Genomic DNA, 16,875 nt, shown 5'->3' on the forward strand with positions numbered 1-16,875 from the left:
AAATATACAAAACAAATAAAAACAAAGCATTAATATCGTACTGTTGTTATCATATACACATGCATTGCACAATAACACAAAGCAAATTAAATATCTACTTGCTGAAACGGTTTTTATTTTAGCCAGCAAGGTGTTCATTTATGGCAGCAGCAATGCACTAGCAAAAGTCACAGGGCAGTGACATCAGCTCCCTAGCAACAAGCCTGTTGAGAGTCGATTCTTTCAATGCAGCGGGTTTGGCCATTTGAGGAAGGAAGACTCATGAAATTAATTGGAGACTGAAGTTGATGAGAAGCAATTACCCTCCGCTGTATGACTTAAAACGGTTCTATATTTTCTTTTTTCTTTGTCTTTCTATTTTCTCTGATCTCTCGTAGCACTTTTTTGCTAGGAGACAAGGGACTGTTGATTTTCATTGACAGTTTCATTGATTTTCATTGCCCTCCTACAGTTTAAGAATATTAAAGTTTTTTTCTAATTCATGGCACCAACTACTGGACTAAATACTGGTAGATATTCAGTGAATGTTAGCTGGAATGTGAAGGGGCTGAAACATCCTGTGAAGAGGAATAAGGTTTTAACCCATCTACAAAAACTTGAAATGGGTACTCTGACTAGGTTTGGTAATATCTCTGGCTACAAGATTAACCTTCAAAAAAGTGATTTGTTCCCAATTACTCAGACTGCAAAACAGCTTTCACTTGACACATTCCCCTTCAGATTAATTACCTGTACTTTTTACATATTTAGGGATCTGCGTTACACATACATATAAAGACTTGTTTAAATATAATTTTACTTCTTTGCTTGAGGTCCTTTGTGTTAAGCAGGACCTTTCCCTTTGGACAATATTATCACTGTCTTTGGTTGGCTGCATAAATTCTGTAAAGATGAATATATTACTGAAATCCTTATATTTATTTCAGTGTATTCCTATTTTTATTCCTACTTGATAAGAATATATCAGTATTCATTTCGAACAGAAAAGTACCAAGAATCCATAAAATATTTCTTCAGAGACCAAAGCGTTTGGGAAGCCTTGCTTTACCCAATTTCCAGGTTTACTATTGGTCAGCTAATATTCATAAATTTGCCTACTGGGTTCGAACCCACATAGAATGAGGGTCCTATGTGTGTACTCATAGAAAGAGACTCCTGTCTACCTGTTTCCCCTTTTGCATTACTGTGTTCCCCACTCCCTTTGTCAATTTCTTGTCATAGTTCATAGTTTGGTCTCAATTTAGAAATCATTTTGTTCTACAGCATGTTTCAATGTTTATGCCCATACATTCAAATTATATGTTTGCACCTTCAGTGACTGACTCTGCATTTTCTTTTTGGCATAAAACGGCTTAAGGACGTTTAAAGATCTTCATGTTGATGGTTCATTTGTTTCCTTTGAATATAGTTCCAAGAAATACAATTTACCCCAGTCACATTTTTTCATATATTTACAAGCCTGAAGTTTTGTAAAAAGTAAATTCACCCAATTTCCCTCTTTACCAGCTAGATCACCTGTTGATTCTCTGTTGAACCTGAACCCGGAGTGTAATGGCTTAATATTACAGATTTACAATACCATCTCCTCTTTGCATTGCCTGTCATTATCTCATATAAAAACATTATGGGAACAGGACCCAAATTTAGAACTTTCTGATGATGTTTGGGACTTTATCCTCTTCTATTTGTGCAAGACATGGATTGCTGCAGCTTAAAGTTTTACATCACATTCATTTATGCAAAGTCATATTGGCGAAAATATATCCTGAACTAGACCCAACGTGCAACAGACGTAAGCAAGCTCCTGCAAATCTTTTTCACATGTACTGGTCATGTCCTGATTTGGCTTCATTTTGGACTTCGGTCTTTGAAACATTTTCCCAGCTTAGTCCAATGCCCATCAAACCTAACCCAATTACAGCCTTCTTTGGAGTGATCCCAGAGGATAATAATGTATCGCAATCTCTGACAGACACTCTGGCCTTTGCCTCCCTGTTGGCAAGGCAGTGTGTCCTATTTAATTGGAAGATTATTATTATTATTATTATTTATTTCTTAGCTGACGCCCTTATCCAGGGCGACTTACAATTGTTACAAGATATCACATTATTTTTACATACAATTACCCATTTATACAGTTGGGTTTTTACTGGAGCAATCTAGGTAAAGTACCTTGCTCAAGGGTACAGCAGCAGTGTCCCCACCGGGATTTGAACCCACGACCCTCCGGTCAAGAGTCCAGAGCCCTAACCACTACTCCACACTGCTGCCCTTAGATGTCTGCTCCAGATGTCTGCTCCATCATCCCACATGCAATGGAGAAAAGAGGTCATGGATTTCCTGAAGCTGGAGAAAATAAAATATACCATGTGTGGATCTACTCAAAAGTTTTATACAGTATGGCAGCCCTTCATTTTTTACATTGACACGCTCGCCCTCATCTTCACCATTTAATTATTATTTTTGTTCTCTGTTTCTGTCTTTTTCTCCTTTCCACTTTCCTTTGTTTAGTCCTACTATTGCTGAGCTTATGTATGCTGTAGGTCTCGTTACTATGAAAATGATAAACAAAGTATTACAAAAACCCCCCCCAAAAAAACCCACCTTTAGGGTCCCTGTGTCCATGATTGCAGCAGGCTTGAAGGGAAAATGACGTAGAGGTCTGCGAGCAGCTGTGATATATCTTATACATTTATGGTTACATTTCTGTTTCAGAGAACGTTTCGACTTATTTGGTCATGTTTATGGGACTATTTCTTTTTGGGCCCAGACAGATTGACAATGTAAATAACCTTTGCAGACATGGAAACAGTCTCTTCTAAGTGTTTCTAACCCCATACACTTACAAACTTCTCAATTTTTGTAATACCAGGCTTATTTTGATTTCATTAAGAAACTCTTTTTGCTCAGAACTAATTCATTACGCCCTTACGGAGAGTATTTCATACTTCATAAGTAGACTTTCAGTTCATCATTTAATCTGTGTTGAACTGTAATAGTAAATATATTTTTTTATTTTCTTGTAGATCACCTGCCTGCAGGATTTTTTTGGAGACGATGATGTATTCGTTGCCTGTGGACCGGAGAAGTACCGTTATGCTCAGGATGACTTTCTATTGGATCACAGTGGTAAGGCTTCCACAGCCTTTGAGACTGGTAGGCCTAATAATATAGTAACGTAAATCATTCTGTCACACCTAATAAGATATTGATCCCTTTTGGTCCACTGCATACTGTATGTACAATTACTTTATGTACAAGGAACATCTTGAAATGTTCAGTTACAGCGAATGCAACCCAGCAATATCACTAATGTATTAAGTATTAGTTTACCTTTCTGTTTTTGTTTGAATTATCACTGTTTAGCACTGAACATTTTTTGGCGACAGGGTGTTGGAGTGTTCATGTCAACCATATGAGGATGAAACAGTAAAAATACAGTTAAAATAAGGATTTAAAAAAATGTATATTACAAGGAATAACAAAAAGAGAAACTCAAAGAGCTTGAAGGACTATTGTCAATAAAACTAAAGGGGTTTACACTGATATCTGGTTGGTTTCACGTCTTGGTCTTCCTATACAGTACACATGAGCATGGCTACAGTATGTCTATTGATGGCGCCACCATGGCACGTCGGTGGTTCTGGATTTTCCCTTTAATGAACCACAGGAGGCTGTTGTTGCAGGTAGTGAGGTCTGAACTGCATTGAAGCCATTGCTATGATACAATATCCCCCCTGCCCACTCCAGTGCCCTGAGAAGTTGCTATCCTGGAGTTTTCTTAATAGCAGATTTCCTTAGTAGTTTAGCTTGCTTTAATTTAAATGTCTCTTTTTTTTTTGAATGTGTGCACTAATGTTGTCTTTTAAAGTAAATGACTTGTTAGCCAAGTATACCCATCTCCAGTAATGATGTGACTCACTTGATTTGAAGATTAAAACAGGAGCCCCTGGTGCGCAGTTGGGAGGGGATCTCTTTCACAGGGGCCTTTTTTAGAAACTGAGTGGTGGGAGGCAGCCTGAGGTTTAATTTAATCACAAAAGCTAATTGTTTGTCAAGTGGCGGAAAGACTTCCATGATTTTAAGTTGTACAGATTTAATTTATAGCAGGCTTTGCCAAATTTGTTTTTATTGCGAGATGCCTATAATTTGACTATGAGGAACATATATTACAACACAGTTCTACTTTACACCAAATTGAAAGGTGATTGCTCTGTCTTTGTTCTCTGTAATTCAGAATCCACAATGTCAAATGACCACAATTTGGCAGTCATATACAAGGTTAAATAAAGGTAAAATCCAAAGATATCAACTCTCTTTTTTCATCTGTATCTCTAAAGGTTTATGAGGTATGATGAGTTGAACTGACATGTATGACTGACACAAAACTGTACCAAAATAATACCCAATCTCAAACGTGTATGCCAAATTAGAAGTCAATATCTCAAATCGTTTGGTGTCTATCATACAACTTTATTATTAAGACATGCTACACGAATCATCTACATTAAAAACACCATACAGTCTACAGAATACAGTGCAGCAGGGCTAAAAAAGATGTTTCTTGTTCTGTTTGCCTGCTGAGTTTAGTATTGGTTGCTCTGTCGTCAATAGATGCTGTTTTGGGGGCAGGAAATGACACAGAACTTTCTTGCAGTGCTCTCTTCCTGTTTGACAAAAGCTACAGTAATGTATTAGCCTGAGTGGACAATATAAGAATAAATGAGTATGCTACACTTTTTTGGTTCTTTTAATGGCTTTCCGTTAAAAACCCTTTTTTCATGAATCCGGATAGCGGAATGTGAATGCTAATCTGACTAGACAACTAAGAATGGCATTTTGCAGTCAGAAGGGCATGCCAGTTCTGGTAAAGTCCTTGGATTCAGACAAGTTTGTTTCTACCTGGGGTGATTGTGAAACCTGCCGCTGTAAAACACGAAGGTGCACTTCATTATCTCATGCCTGCTGACTGTCTGTCTGTTTCTAGAGAACCTTGCAACCCTTCCAGCCATTGAGCCCACAGCAAAGTGTTCTTCGGAGTGCTGGTTGGCGATTGTGCCGAGCTGTAACAACTCTTTTTACCGTATATTCTATGACAGCTTCAAGCAAAAGCCTGAATCATGTTTCATCTAAATCTGAGGCAAAAATACCTCTTCTTCTTCAACCTCTAATTCCAGTCCTGTATGCCCTGTGTGGTCAATTGGATAATCATAATCTCAGTACAACCAGACAGTTCTGATTTGTTTTGGATATGTATTTATTTATATAATTATGCATTTAGCCATTTTAAAAGTATATCGACACACACCAGGGATTTGTTGTTATGATGAGGTAGTACAGACTTCACATATCAGGTGGTTGAAGGGAAGCCCAGCACTACACCGTAGGTTTCGTGTATCTCAACAAAACCGCACATGCTGTGTTACTGTTGTTGACACTCTTGACCTATGTCCTATGCTGGTCTGCATGATGTTGGCCTCAAAAGAACAGAACATTTTAGATTTTAAATCAGAGCTCAAACACCATAATTACTAATGTTTTTTATTCCCTCTATTCACGCTGTACAGTTAAGTCTTCTAAGGAATGATTATTTCCTTTCAATGACATAGCTGCTTATAAATTCTACTGCAGTATCATATGTCTTGTTGTATTTCCATTATTCCGTAATCATCGTTTTATTCCTGAATTGCTGTAAATTATGAATACAGTATGTGTCTACTGGTGGACTAGGAATAGAAGAAATAATCGACGAGCCAGAAAGTCAGAAACTTGAACATTCTTCCACCCTTCTATTTGCAATTATATGAACTTGTCCCACCAGATTATTTCACAATCCTTTCTCCCTGCATACGTCCTGAGTCCTGACTTCATCTGCATCCACTTTTCTTACTACTTTCATCCTGATGGTAGAATGCCCAATATCCTTCTGTATTTTAATCTTTTCCTCGCTGTACTATACGAACATCCTAGCAATGAAAATAATGAAATAAAGAAATGAATGTGAGCTTTTTCCAGAGGTGTTTTGTAATGCTCATCAGCCTTAGCGTAGAGGGAATATCTTTTTTTTTTGCTATAATTTATTTCTTTGGTACAGTATATTGTATGACATGCACCCATAAGTTGTGATCCAGGCTGAATGGAGTTCCACTGTTTCCGCAGAGTGCCGGGTGATCAAGTCTTCATACTCACGGTCTGCCACACCTGGACGGCAGTCTGGATCAAAGAGCCCCGGACCCTCGCGGCGGAGCAAGTCCCCGGCCTCAGGTACACAAACAGACCCGTATATCCATAGATTACCGGCAATACTGTGCCATTGAAACTGACCTGTAAAACAAAGCGACTGGAGTCAGTGGTCACCGAATGGCTCATCCAGTTAAGGCGCCGCCTCTGGGAGCGCAGGATGAGTCATACAGCTTGGACAGCACCAGTTCGCGTCCGGGCTGTGCAAGGACGAACTTTGCTGGGGATTCTGAAGGGGGCAACACATTGTCTCAGACGCTTCCTGGGTGTGGGATGGGAATCCGGCAGGGATTTCTTCCCCTCATTGTGCAACAGCAAACCCTATTGGCCAGACACTGAGCACATTCAGAGTGGATAAAAAGCAGGGCTGATCTCTGTTCTCCAGGATCGGTAGCTCGCCCACCTCTGCTCTGGATTGCTTGCTGTAAAAGTGATTCTGGCTTTAGTCTTGTGAGATCAGAGGACGCTCACACACCCTCAGAACGTCCGTGCTACACTGATCATTTCGCTGAGAGGTGTAGATCTAAATGTTTAAACACAGCAAGTTCTATAAAGACAGATCAAGTACATTCATATCTGGTTTTTGTCTATTTTTTTCTTTAAATTTAATGACTTAAAATATGTTTATAAGTGTTTGGTGGCCACATACAAACAATATGAATAAAGAAAACAAAAAACAAAAACAGCTAGGAAACCTGAATAGTAAGCTAATTTCCAACAGAAAAGAAACAAGCCTTAACAATTGTGTATGATTGAATTGCTTAACCTTTGAAAAACATAAACTGCTAACAATATCAGTAAAGGTTTAAAGGAATTGTAGATTAAATAACCGTCCAGCAGCAACAGCAATGTGCAACTAAACTGTAGCAGAAGCAAATACGCAAATTATCTGTGTAAAATGACTCCAGACTCAACCATTAAAGCAGAGCTCACATTGGGAATATGAGTATGTCTGTGAGCTTTTTTTGAGGAATCAGTTGAAGTCCACATGACAATGATCCTTAAGGATTTGCCCTAGTCGTCTGTAGTGAGAGGTTGTGATTAGATGCACCATTAAACTGCATGTCACTCATACCTGAACCGATTGCTCCATATGTGTGGTCTGAAACCCTTTATCCCGTTTGATTTATTTACTACAGTGATACCCCCTATCTAGTTTTGTGAGTGATTTTTATATTTTCATTTTTTTCCCCCTGAAATGGGGGAGGTCTGTGCTGACTGTCTGGCGCATTCGTGGTTCTGCAGGAAGAGGGCAGCAGCCTCGTAAAATCCGCCTGTCAGTCATGGCGATGACACGGAGAGGTGGGGAAGAGGGTGTGTTGGCTTTCCCTCTCTCTGAGAGGCTGAGAGGCGGGCCTTGGGGGATTGCTCGGCCCATAAGTACTGCGCTTGGTTATGCATTCGGGTGGCCGTGATTGGGAATACAAAGAGATGCTGGCCGAGAAGGCCAGTGTAAACATAGACCAGGCAGGAACGCCAGTGGTTAGAGCGACCGACCAAAGTAGGCAAGCACGGCTGAGGAAGACAGCCAGCCTAGTGAAACAAAATAATTTACAAAACAAATTGTTACGTATCCGAGGGAATGTGTATAAATAGAAGGGGGAACCTTGGACACCCCAGTGCATAGTGCATAACAGCGTAGGACGGAGACCCGAGCTGACCAGCTTAGCGGCAGTGGGGGCACTGCGTAAGCAGTACCTTTATTTTGTAGTTTTATTATTGTGTTTTATTTTCTCTTTTTGATTTTGCTTTTTGTTATTATTATTATTTGAGAGCTCCCGCGAGTGCGTCAGTGGGACTGTTTACTTGTGGGTATTTCTGTGGTCCTGTCTACCATCGCTGGTATTCAGGCCATGGACAATAGCGCCCTCTGCGGGCTAAACTAAAGCTCTTGCAAATAATAAATAAAACTGGGCACCTATGCTGTGTTGTCAATTACACTGCTGTCTCCCGTGTCAGTGAATACCCACACTCTTCCACACCCCCATACAATAACCTATCTTTTTTCCTGCTGTTCTCTCCTCCGTTGATTTTCGGCCTGAATGAATGCAGTAAGACGAGGTGGACAGTATTCCACAGGCTATTCGCCAGCCAAGTCCCCAGGTGAGCCCTTTTCATGTGTTTTCTCATGACAGCTCTGTATGAGAAGTGATGTGTCAGGCAAATGCAATTTGGTACGATACTGTAGATCATGTTCTCTCTGGAGTCAGCTGCTGGAATCTCCTGTCTGAGATGAAATACTTCAGTCATTTTATAATGATCATACTATCTGCATATTGTTTGTGGCACAACAGAAATGTCCTCATCAGAAATCTGTATAATATGTTTTGGGAACACTTTGCTTTAAGTGGCAATTCATAAAAATGAAAGGGTTATGGTATCAAATAAGAGTTTATATACTGATTGATGGTTACCTCATTGGAATCCAGTAATAAATCATGAACTGGTTGCTTGCGAATACTTTAGTTTGTTACGGTCCTGTTGCCTGGGATTATTTTGTCGTTTTGCTTACTGTACAGTATATCAGCTTTTTTCCTTTGCAGATTTGTTTATACAATTACCTTGTGTTGTAATGAAAGCTCTGTAAGCTGTGTATTTGAACGATGGGACTTCTACCATAGATGCTTTGATTTAAGTAGAAAAAGTAAGCAAAATTCTATCACTGTAAACAAGTAAAGGGTAAGGCTAGAGAAAAGGTATAATTTGTCGATTTGCATCATTGAAATTGGCCTCTGCCCTTACTAAGGTACCAACATGAGTTATAAATATTTTGGGGGGAGGCTGTTTGTGCATTATTCGGATCAGAAGTTATTTGTATTCCTCAATCGTGAATCAAGTAAAATTATAATTCAAATAAATGCTCCAAAACCCCTCTGTTAATTGCATGAAACTTATAATTTATCAAAACATCGGGCCTACTACACATCCTATTCACATACTGTCCAGCCTGCTGAGGATTAGAATACAGTAAACACTTTTTCTCAACTACTTTAACGTAGTGTCATGTGGTCCCACTACATTTCTCAGTCCTACTATTAAAATACCATGACCACTTGCACCAAATGCCAAAATGTACTAAGACCTCAACTGGAATGTTCTTACTGTTGGCTGTGATCAATATGACCTCCAGATTGTTAAAGCACTGTGTTGTCTGTGGCATGTCCAGGCTTCTAGCCAGCTGGAAGATGATCTGTCAAATAATTTTAACAGTAATGCAGTGACTCTTTTGTAAGATAAAAATAGTAAATATTCAGTTGTTGGAATCACATAAAACTACAGCTCCTTCAGTACTGGGATGTGAAGATTTGTAACCCTTGCAGGGTTATTAAGACTACCTGACTCCCTGTAAATCCTCCAAATAAATACTGCTTGTCTGAAAAAAAAAAAAAATCTTCAGCATCTTTACTGCTGTGATTTTGAAACCTAAATAGGACATTAATCATCAGCCAGCATTAGCCGACCTCAGCCAAGCATTGAACCTGTGATAATGTAGCACCTTGCCGACCTCCTTTTGGTTGTAAATCGAGGGAATTTGTTTCATTTTCCAGTTCAACAGTCAAAAATGCTCTCCATTAAATGAAGTGCATGCCACAAAGAGAACATCACAACCTGTCCCTGAGTCTTAAATGGAGCTTTTTCTGACTACTCTGCCTTCCAGACCTTGACAGCAATGCCTTCCTGAAATCTGCAAACTCATCACAGTCTTGCATGAGGCAATTTGGCTAGCTCGTGGCATTAGCACTCAAAGGGTCAATGCACTGCTCTTAGTATCATAATAAAAATAATTATAAAAATAATCCATTCAGTTCACTTAACAGTATTTTGGCACTGGAATGAAAAGAGAAAGTTTGAAAACTTGACCACAGGGTTTATGAAGTTTCTCCAATTGTGATAAAACTTGGTTATGACCAAATCTGTCTGTTTACATTTGTCCATGTACATGTGGTTGATATAGGTAATGCTCATCTTCCTTTTCACGATGTGGATAGCTGCAGCCATGGCTATGGATCTATGGTACTTATAACAATTATCAGTATTGGTATTTTGAAATTCTATTTAACTTCCTTTAACGCTATTATGTATATTTACAAGTAGCTGCAGGTCTCTTAATTAGATATAGTTAGTTTTTATTGATGGTCCCAATTTAATAATTTGAGTGTAATGGCATGTGGAGTAACTGTATTCCGATGTTGTCCTACAGCCATGGAAACAATGTAATTGAATAACTACTGGTTAATTAATCTTGGGAATAAATAATTAACATTTTTTTATTACATTAAATCTCAAAAGTTGTCCTGTGTGGAGGAAAAAACGGAAAAGAAAACACTGGATGATGTATAAAAGTGCTTTGGAGGGAAACGTCCAAACTGCTGTTTACTTGCTGAAAGCCGGTCACTGGAATACTGTCGTCTCATCATACCATGTCATTCTGTTCTCTTGCTGACAGTAAATGGGACCCCCAGTAGCCAGTTGTCAACACCCAGGTCCACCAAATCCTCCAACTCCTCTCCAACTAGCCCAGGCAGCCTCCGCGGGCTCAAGGTAAGACAGTTCAGGGAACAATATAACAATAACTAAATCAACTGCTGATGCTAGCCATTTTGTTTGTTTTATGCATGTTTCCCCTTTCATCTAATCATATTAGGAATCGGTCCTTACACATTTTTTGTTTCATAGCCTGTGACTATCTAATTATATTGCAGAAAATAAAACTGAAAATAAAAATGAAAATCTAAATACAGAAAAGAAACAGGAAAGAAACCTAAAACTAGTATCATTATTCACCATTATGAACATCCATCTATCTATCTATCTATCTATCTATCTATCTATCTATCTATCTATCTATCTATCTATCTATCTCACTCTGCCAGTTTTATTTGCAACAGACATTTTTTCATATTTTTAATAACATGTTAATTGAAAAGTCAAAACGTCCCGGAGACTAATATGAGCACCTCGGAGATGTCTGCCGACGCTGTAAAAGCAGTACAGAAAGGAGTACTGTCGCCTACTACTACTAGCAGGGTGATCAATCTTACTTTTAGATTTAAACATTAAAAAAGTCAAAGTGGATTTTATTAATCTATTTTAAACCTAACTTAAAGATATCTGAAACAAAAACATAAACTTTTTTTAAAACATTAAAAAAGCATTATTGCATTATTGAACCAGAACTCCATGTTGGATTTACTGTGCATGCTGAACTAACTTTTCAATAGCTAAAAAAAGAAAAATGTTTATATTCAAATAACATACCAATTCAAATGAAAAAGCAAACGTGTGCTGCATTGTTTTGTTAAAATAGTGTCTGGAGATGCACATACATGTATTCATTATGGTGAAACTTGGGCTGGACATACTTTATTATTGAGAGTGTCAGGATGTGTGGTGGTATATGGAGGCATCTGTCCTCCTGGCTGTGTGTCACACTTACATGTCTACACGTGCACACAGTGGGTATACTGTATGTAATGGTGAGCTAGCTTGCATTTTCACTTTATGGATAGCTCTAATTTTGTACCTGTAGTCACGGTGAGGGATGAATGTCACAGACATGAACTTCCCTCTTCCTCGACGTTGTGAAATAGAGAGTTTAGAGTAGTTATATATAAATGTGTTGTTGTGTAAGTAATACATTGATTAAACAAATACAGTACTAAAGTATTATCTGGATGGCATGAGCAAATATGTGCTGTTATTTACATATGCCCCATAGTCTACTGACTAGTCACTGGGGATTTGTAAAAAGACAATAAAGAAGATAACAGGTGTATGATTAGTGCACCATCTTACATGAACTCCCAAGTTTAACTCTCTTAAGAGCGGTGACAATGTTTTTACAATAGACACAATGCTATTTAAATCTGCTGATTCATAATTAGGTTGTATTCTAAAAAATGATTGACATCCTAAGCAGCGCTGTAGATTTATATAGTGTGCTTCGTTTTATTTAGTCTAATTTCTAGTTGTTGTTTTATACCTGTATTACAATAACATTTACAACCCATTGTGTTTTAAGCAATAGGTTATTTTAATGCCTACACCAGTGGTGGGCAAAGTTGGCCTGACCAGCTCCAACCATGCTCTGAATTACCAAGTACGTACAGTCCTCCTGTCTTTTGAAACCTGTAAGATATTCACGTCTGCATTAAACATTTCTCCATTAGAAACTACAGCATCCCCTGATTATTATTATTATTATTATTATTATTATTATTATTATTATTATTATTATTATTATTTAAATAGCTTGCGTTTACACAAGAAGAATAGTGAGGAGATGCCCAAAAGCATCTGTGTACAGCAGGCTGCTCTTTAGAATTTGCAGAAGACCTGATTGTGGGGTTGTGTTTGCAAGTTGTTAATAATGGGTTGCCAGCTACCCTACAGTGTCAAAGGCTGTTGCTAATAGAAGAAGAAGCGAGCACATGATTTGTTACTCAGAATAGGCTTGTTAGCTAAACTGTGTATAGAGGAATACATAAGCTCCTTTCCACACTCCAATAGCCTGCCTTAAATACAAGCACCTTATAGAAACTGACTAGATAAACCCTTCTAGAGAGAAAATTACAAAGGGGACCGTCTGCTGCTTTAATATCTCCTGCTTCAATAAGAAACCAGGGAAATCAGATAATGTGGCCTGAAGGGGGTTAGATAAATCTGTGAACTCTTAGCTGTTAAGAAAGATAAATATTATATGGATGAAAAACATCAACATCATTTAGATTTTTGAAGATAATTATACCTAAGTGTAGCCAATTAAAAGCAGAGTAAAATTGGGTAGACAGAGAGATAGAAAAAATCCCAGGGGTGCTTTATATTGCTGAAGCAGAAACCAAAGCTACAATGGTTGAGAAAGTATTGTTGAATAACATTTGAGCCCACCTAATTTTAAACTGCGTTTTAATTAAACACAAGATTCACAAACCTTGTTTACTGTAATACTAAAAGTTCAGACCCTTATAAGTTTGCTGTGGTTTGAAAATGCTTATTTTATTTATTGCAGTAAATGCTCATAAAGCAGTAGAGTGGATTTCCTAAAGGGTAATAGGAAGGCTGTGGAAGGATTTTGATTAGTAAACCTATTAGCCTTCAACATAGGAGGCAGTCAATGTCTACCATGTGGACAGTCTTATATGTGATGTTTCAGCAGTAACCTGCCTGTCTACTGTACTTCCCAGGAGGAGAGCTAATGCGACTAAAAGCATATCTACCTTTTATCAGGACCTCTTGTGAATACAGATATTCTGTAGAGATTTAGCATTTTGTAAACCTGACAAACTCTGTACTATTTTAGTTGTATCCGTTACCAGAGTACAGTCATTTTTTTTGTTACTTTTGCCAGTATTGCAGTGTAGTACAAATCTTCATGTATTTATTTATTTATTTTTAGTTTGGGTATACTGAGCTATAAAAGCGAGTCAGAATATCTCTGTGTCTCAGTTATGTAAATCAATGGAGTCTGACTAGAGTGCGAACAAGATGTGCATGTCATCAGCCAGTATTGCTCACAACCCTGCCTCTCTGACAGCTTAAATGTGAACAATGACATCCAGTAAACATATATATATATATATATATATATATATATATATATATATATATATATATATATAATAAGGAATAAATGTGATCCACTTCAGGAACTCTTGCCACTGCTAAAAGATTACTGACACAGATACCTGGGAATTTGTCTATGGATTTTCGAGCTGTAAATGCCCAGAGAAAATCTTAACCTAAGAAATAATTACAACAACAACAACAACAACAGATAGAAATAATTCTAGTTGCTGTTACTCCTTATTCATTGACAGTACAGTAATCTTTATTTTGCATTGCAGTGTTTCTTTGTTTCCATTCCTCTTTGCATGGTCTTTGCTGAAGGCTGCTCTCTCAGAATAAAAAGAACTGACACATAAATAAGACTGGGATTTTGTCATGGAGGTCCGTACCAAAAATCACAGAGCGGTCAGGGTAAATTTCTTCAAAATCACAGAGGAAGGGGGAAATGGTATGTCACAGGGATGACAATTCAGCTATGTCTTTTTAAAAATAATATTAGTCTGTAGAAAAAAGGAAAATTAATCTAAATATTTTTTATTTATTATGGTTTTCACAAGTAAAAGCATTGGAAAAGCTGCAAAACAAGCATGCAGATTCACTGTGATTTATTAGAAATATATCATAAGGAATGTACACACTTCCACAACTAGTAATTTACTGTTAATTCAAACGCTTTTGTTTTCTATCCAGATTCCTCCCCATTATGGTTCTGCCTCCAATGTGAACGGTGCCCCTGTTGAGAGTAATTGTCTGAGCCCTGAAGGTAGGTGTCCAGTGAAGTGCTTCCTTCCTGTAACCCCAGAGTCTTGGCTTCCACTCTGCATCTCTGTGCGAGATGAACAGTAGGAGCTCCCAAAGGCTGAGGACAGATTGCACATTTACAGTAAATGTTTGCAAATGACAGCAATATTAGATAGAAGGGGGGGGGGGGGGGCAATAAACAGAAACGCAATGCGGCAATTTTATAATGCACACATTCTTTTAACAAATGGGTTTTCTCTTGTGTTAGCAGAGAAACCACTATACTGCTAATAATGTCTCTGCTTTGTACACAAATTAATACAATTGGGTAAATTGCATTCCCACATTATTAAAATCAGGGGCGGCTAAAGGTGTTATGTTGAATATATTGTGTTAAATAGTTGGTCACCTAATGGTATGGTAGTGTGAAGTGGGGAAGGTGCGTCGGCTTCTCAATCCACGTAGGCATCAGCATCATCATGGAACAAGGAAAAGAGTCTGACTGACATTTTACAAAATCAAAGGTTACAGTATATCTACTGAACCCCCAAATACTATATGATGAACCATGGAGATTGTACTGACACATTACATAGCTGTTATACAGTAAGATACTATTCCAAATGTAGGTTACAGTACTGTATCTGTACTGTTTCTACCAGGGATTTGTATGTTACAGTAGCGTTGAGATTTATAAAATATATGACATCTTGCGACGAAGTCTGGATGAGAATTTCCTGGGGAAGCCATCTCCGATAAGTTTTTTGGACTGTTGCCACCAGGGCATTCCTGTCAACGAGATAGTGCATTTCCTGGTAAATATTTAGGAGAAAAAACTAAAAGGAGGGATGATTCATTTGTTTGTGTTACTAGGGTCAAACTAAGCCATCTCTCTTATCGCAACAAACAAATTATTTGCAATTTTTTAAAATTAAACAAATGGGTGGTGGATGTTCCACTCAGAATGTATTTTCCTGCTCATGTTTGTATATTATGTTCAGATTCCTTTGACTGTTTACAGTTGGAGGGTACAGAGAGTGAGAGTATCACATACACAGTTATGAATGCCTTTGAGTTAGAAAGCTCTTCAGTTGCTTTTTATATTCTTCACAGTGCCCAGAATTTCCACTGGGCTGTACTGATAACATTTAGTATAGAAAAAGCATTAAGTAAAGTCACTGTAATTTCACCTGTTTATTTTCTTTTCACTGTTAAATTAAAATATGTTTTTATTTAGCATGTCCCCTTAAACTTGGATATATACAGAAACTTCAATAAAGACGCAATTTCAATACAACCTATTAAAGGGTAGTGTAAAAACCATGCCTGGATGTTGTATGTTCTGTACAGGAATAAATAAACTAAATAATAAATAAGTTGCTTCCTAGGTCCTTTTTCCACTGTTTTTGGTTTTTCCATTTCATGCTGTCTTCCCATTGATGGTGGAGGCAAGGGTCTGGAAATCTGAGATACTGGTTATGTTTCCCAAACTAGGGTAGGTAGGTTTCTTAAACTGCTGCAGCTGTTGTTTACACATTGTACCGCTCCATTCCTTCCAGCAGTTAACGGGAACAAATGTTTGTCCACCTCGGCCATCCTGGACAAATACAAGATCGGAAAGGTGATTGGAGATGGCAACTTTGCGGTTGTGAAGGAGTGTGTAGAATGGTAAGTGAAGTCACAGTCCGGCCCTGCTCCCCCCTCATTTTGCCATTGTAACATACAATATAGTTCTTGAAATAACCCATTGTATAAATGCACAGTGGGATAGTGCCAGATACAGATTTAGCAGCAGTGCTTTTCAAATATCCTAGATGGTCAGATTCGTTACTCATTTAATCTGAAGGCCATCCTCCACTGACTATAGAAACACTGCTGAAAGATACCTTTGTTCTGCTCTGCACTTTCATGCTGAAATAGCAGCAGAGGTTTTACTGACTCATATCTACAAAGAAAGGGATTTGTTTATGTCATCAGTTCTGTTGCTCTGCCAGTATCCCTGCTTAGAGGTGTGAAGAGCCAAATCAGACAAGTGGAAGCAGTTTGGGGAGAGCAGTGTATTAAGAGCAAGGAGGTTCTGGTAGAGCTGCACAAACCAATTATTTGATTATTCGGATAGGCTCACCACAGGTGAGGGTCATTGGTTTTTATTGGGCTAATGTATCACTCCAAGTGAAACAAGTGAAGAAACAGCTGCTTGGATTTGCATGGATTGCCGTTCTCCACAGAGTCTAAGAAAAGCAGCAATCATCACAAATCCAAGCAGCTGTTTCTACACTTGTTTAATTTTGAATAGTAAATTTGCCCAATCCACAACAATGATCCTCA

General features: G+C 38.2%; 1 protein-coding gene across 6 annotated transcripts in view; it reads left to right on the forward strand.

The window, feature by feature from the left end:
• Positions 1-16,875, forward strand: part of LOC117408912 (serine/threonine-protein kinase DCLK2) — a 104,893-nt gene that overhangs the window by 58,608 nt on the left and 29,410 nt on the right. For 3 of the 6 annotated variants that reach the window (XR_004545442.3, XR_009308829.1, XM_034014343.3), the window contains exons 3-8: positions 3,027-3,156; positions 6,160-6,264; positions 8,293-8,343; positions 10,688-10,782; positions 14,497-14,569; positions 16,107-16,215. Coding sequence is in view for 4 of the 6 variants with exons in the window: in XM_034014343.3 (XP_033870234.2) it covers positions 3,027-3,156; positions 6,160-6,264; positions 8,293-8,343; positions 10,688-10,782; positions 14,497-14,569; positions 16,107-16,215 (563 nt within the window). In the remaining 2 variants the exon portion in view is untranslated. The remainder of the gene's footprint in view (positions 1-3,026; positions 3,157-6,159; positions 6,265-8,292; positions 8,344-10,687; positions 10,783-14,496; positions 14,570-16,106; positions 16,216-16,875) is intronic. The other 3 variants (XM_034014344.3, XM_034014345.3, XM_034014346.3) reach the window with 3 other exon arrangements.

Source organism: Acipenser ruthenus, chromosome 2 (genome assembly GCF_902713425.1).
Source record: "Acipenser ruthenus chromosome 2, fAciRut3.2 maternal haplotype, whole genome shotgun sequence".
Lineage (NCBI taxonomy): Eukaryota > Metazoa > Chordata > Actinopteri > Acipenseriformes > Acipenseridae > Acipenser > Acipenser ruthenus.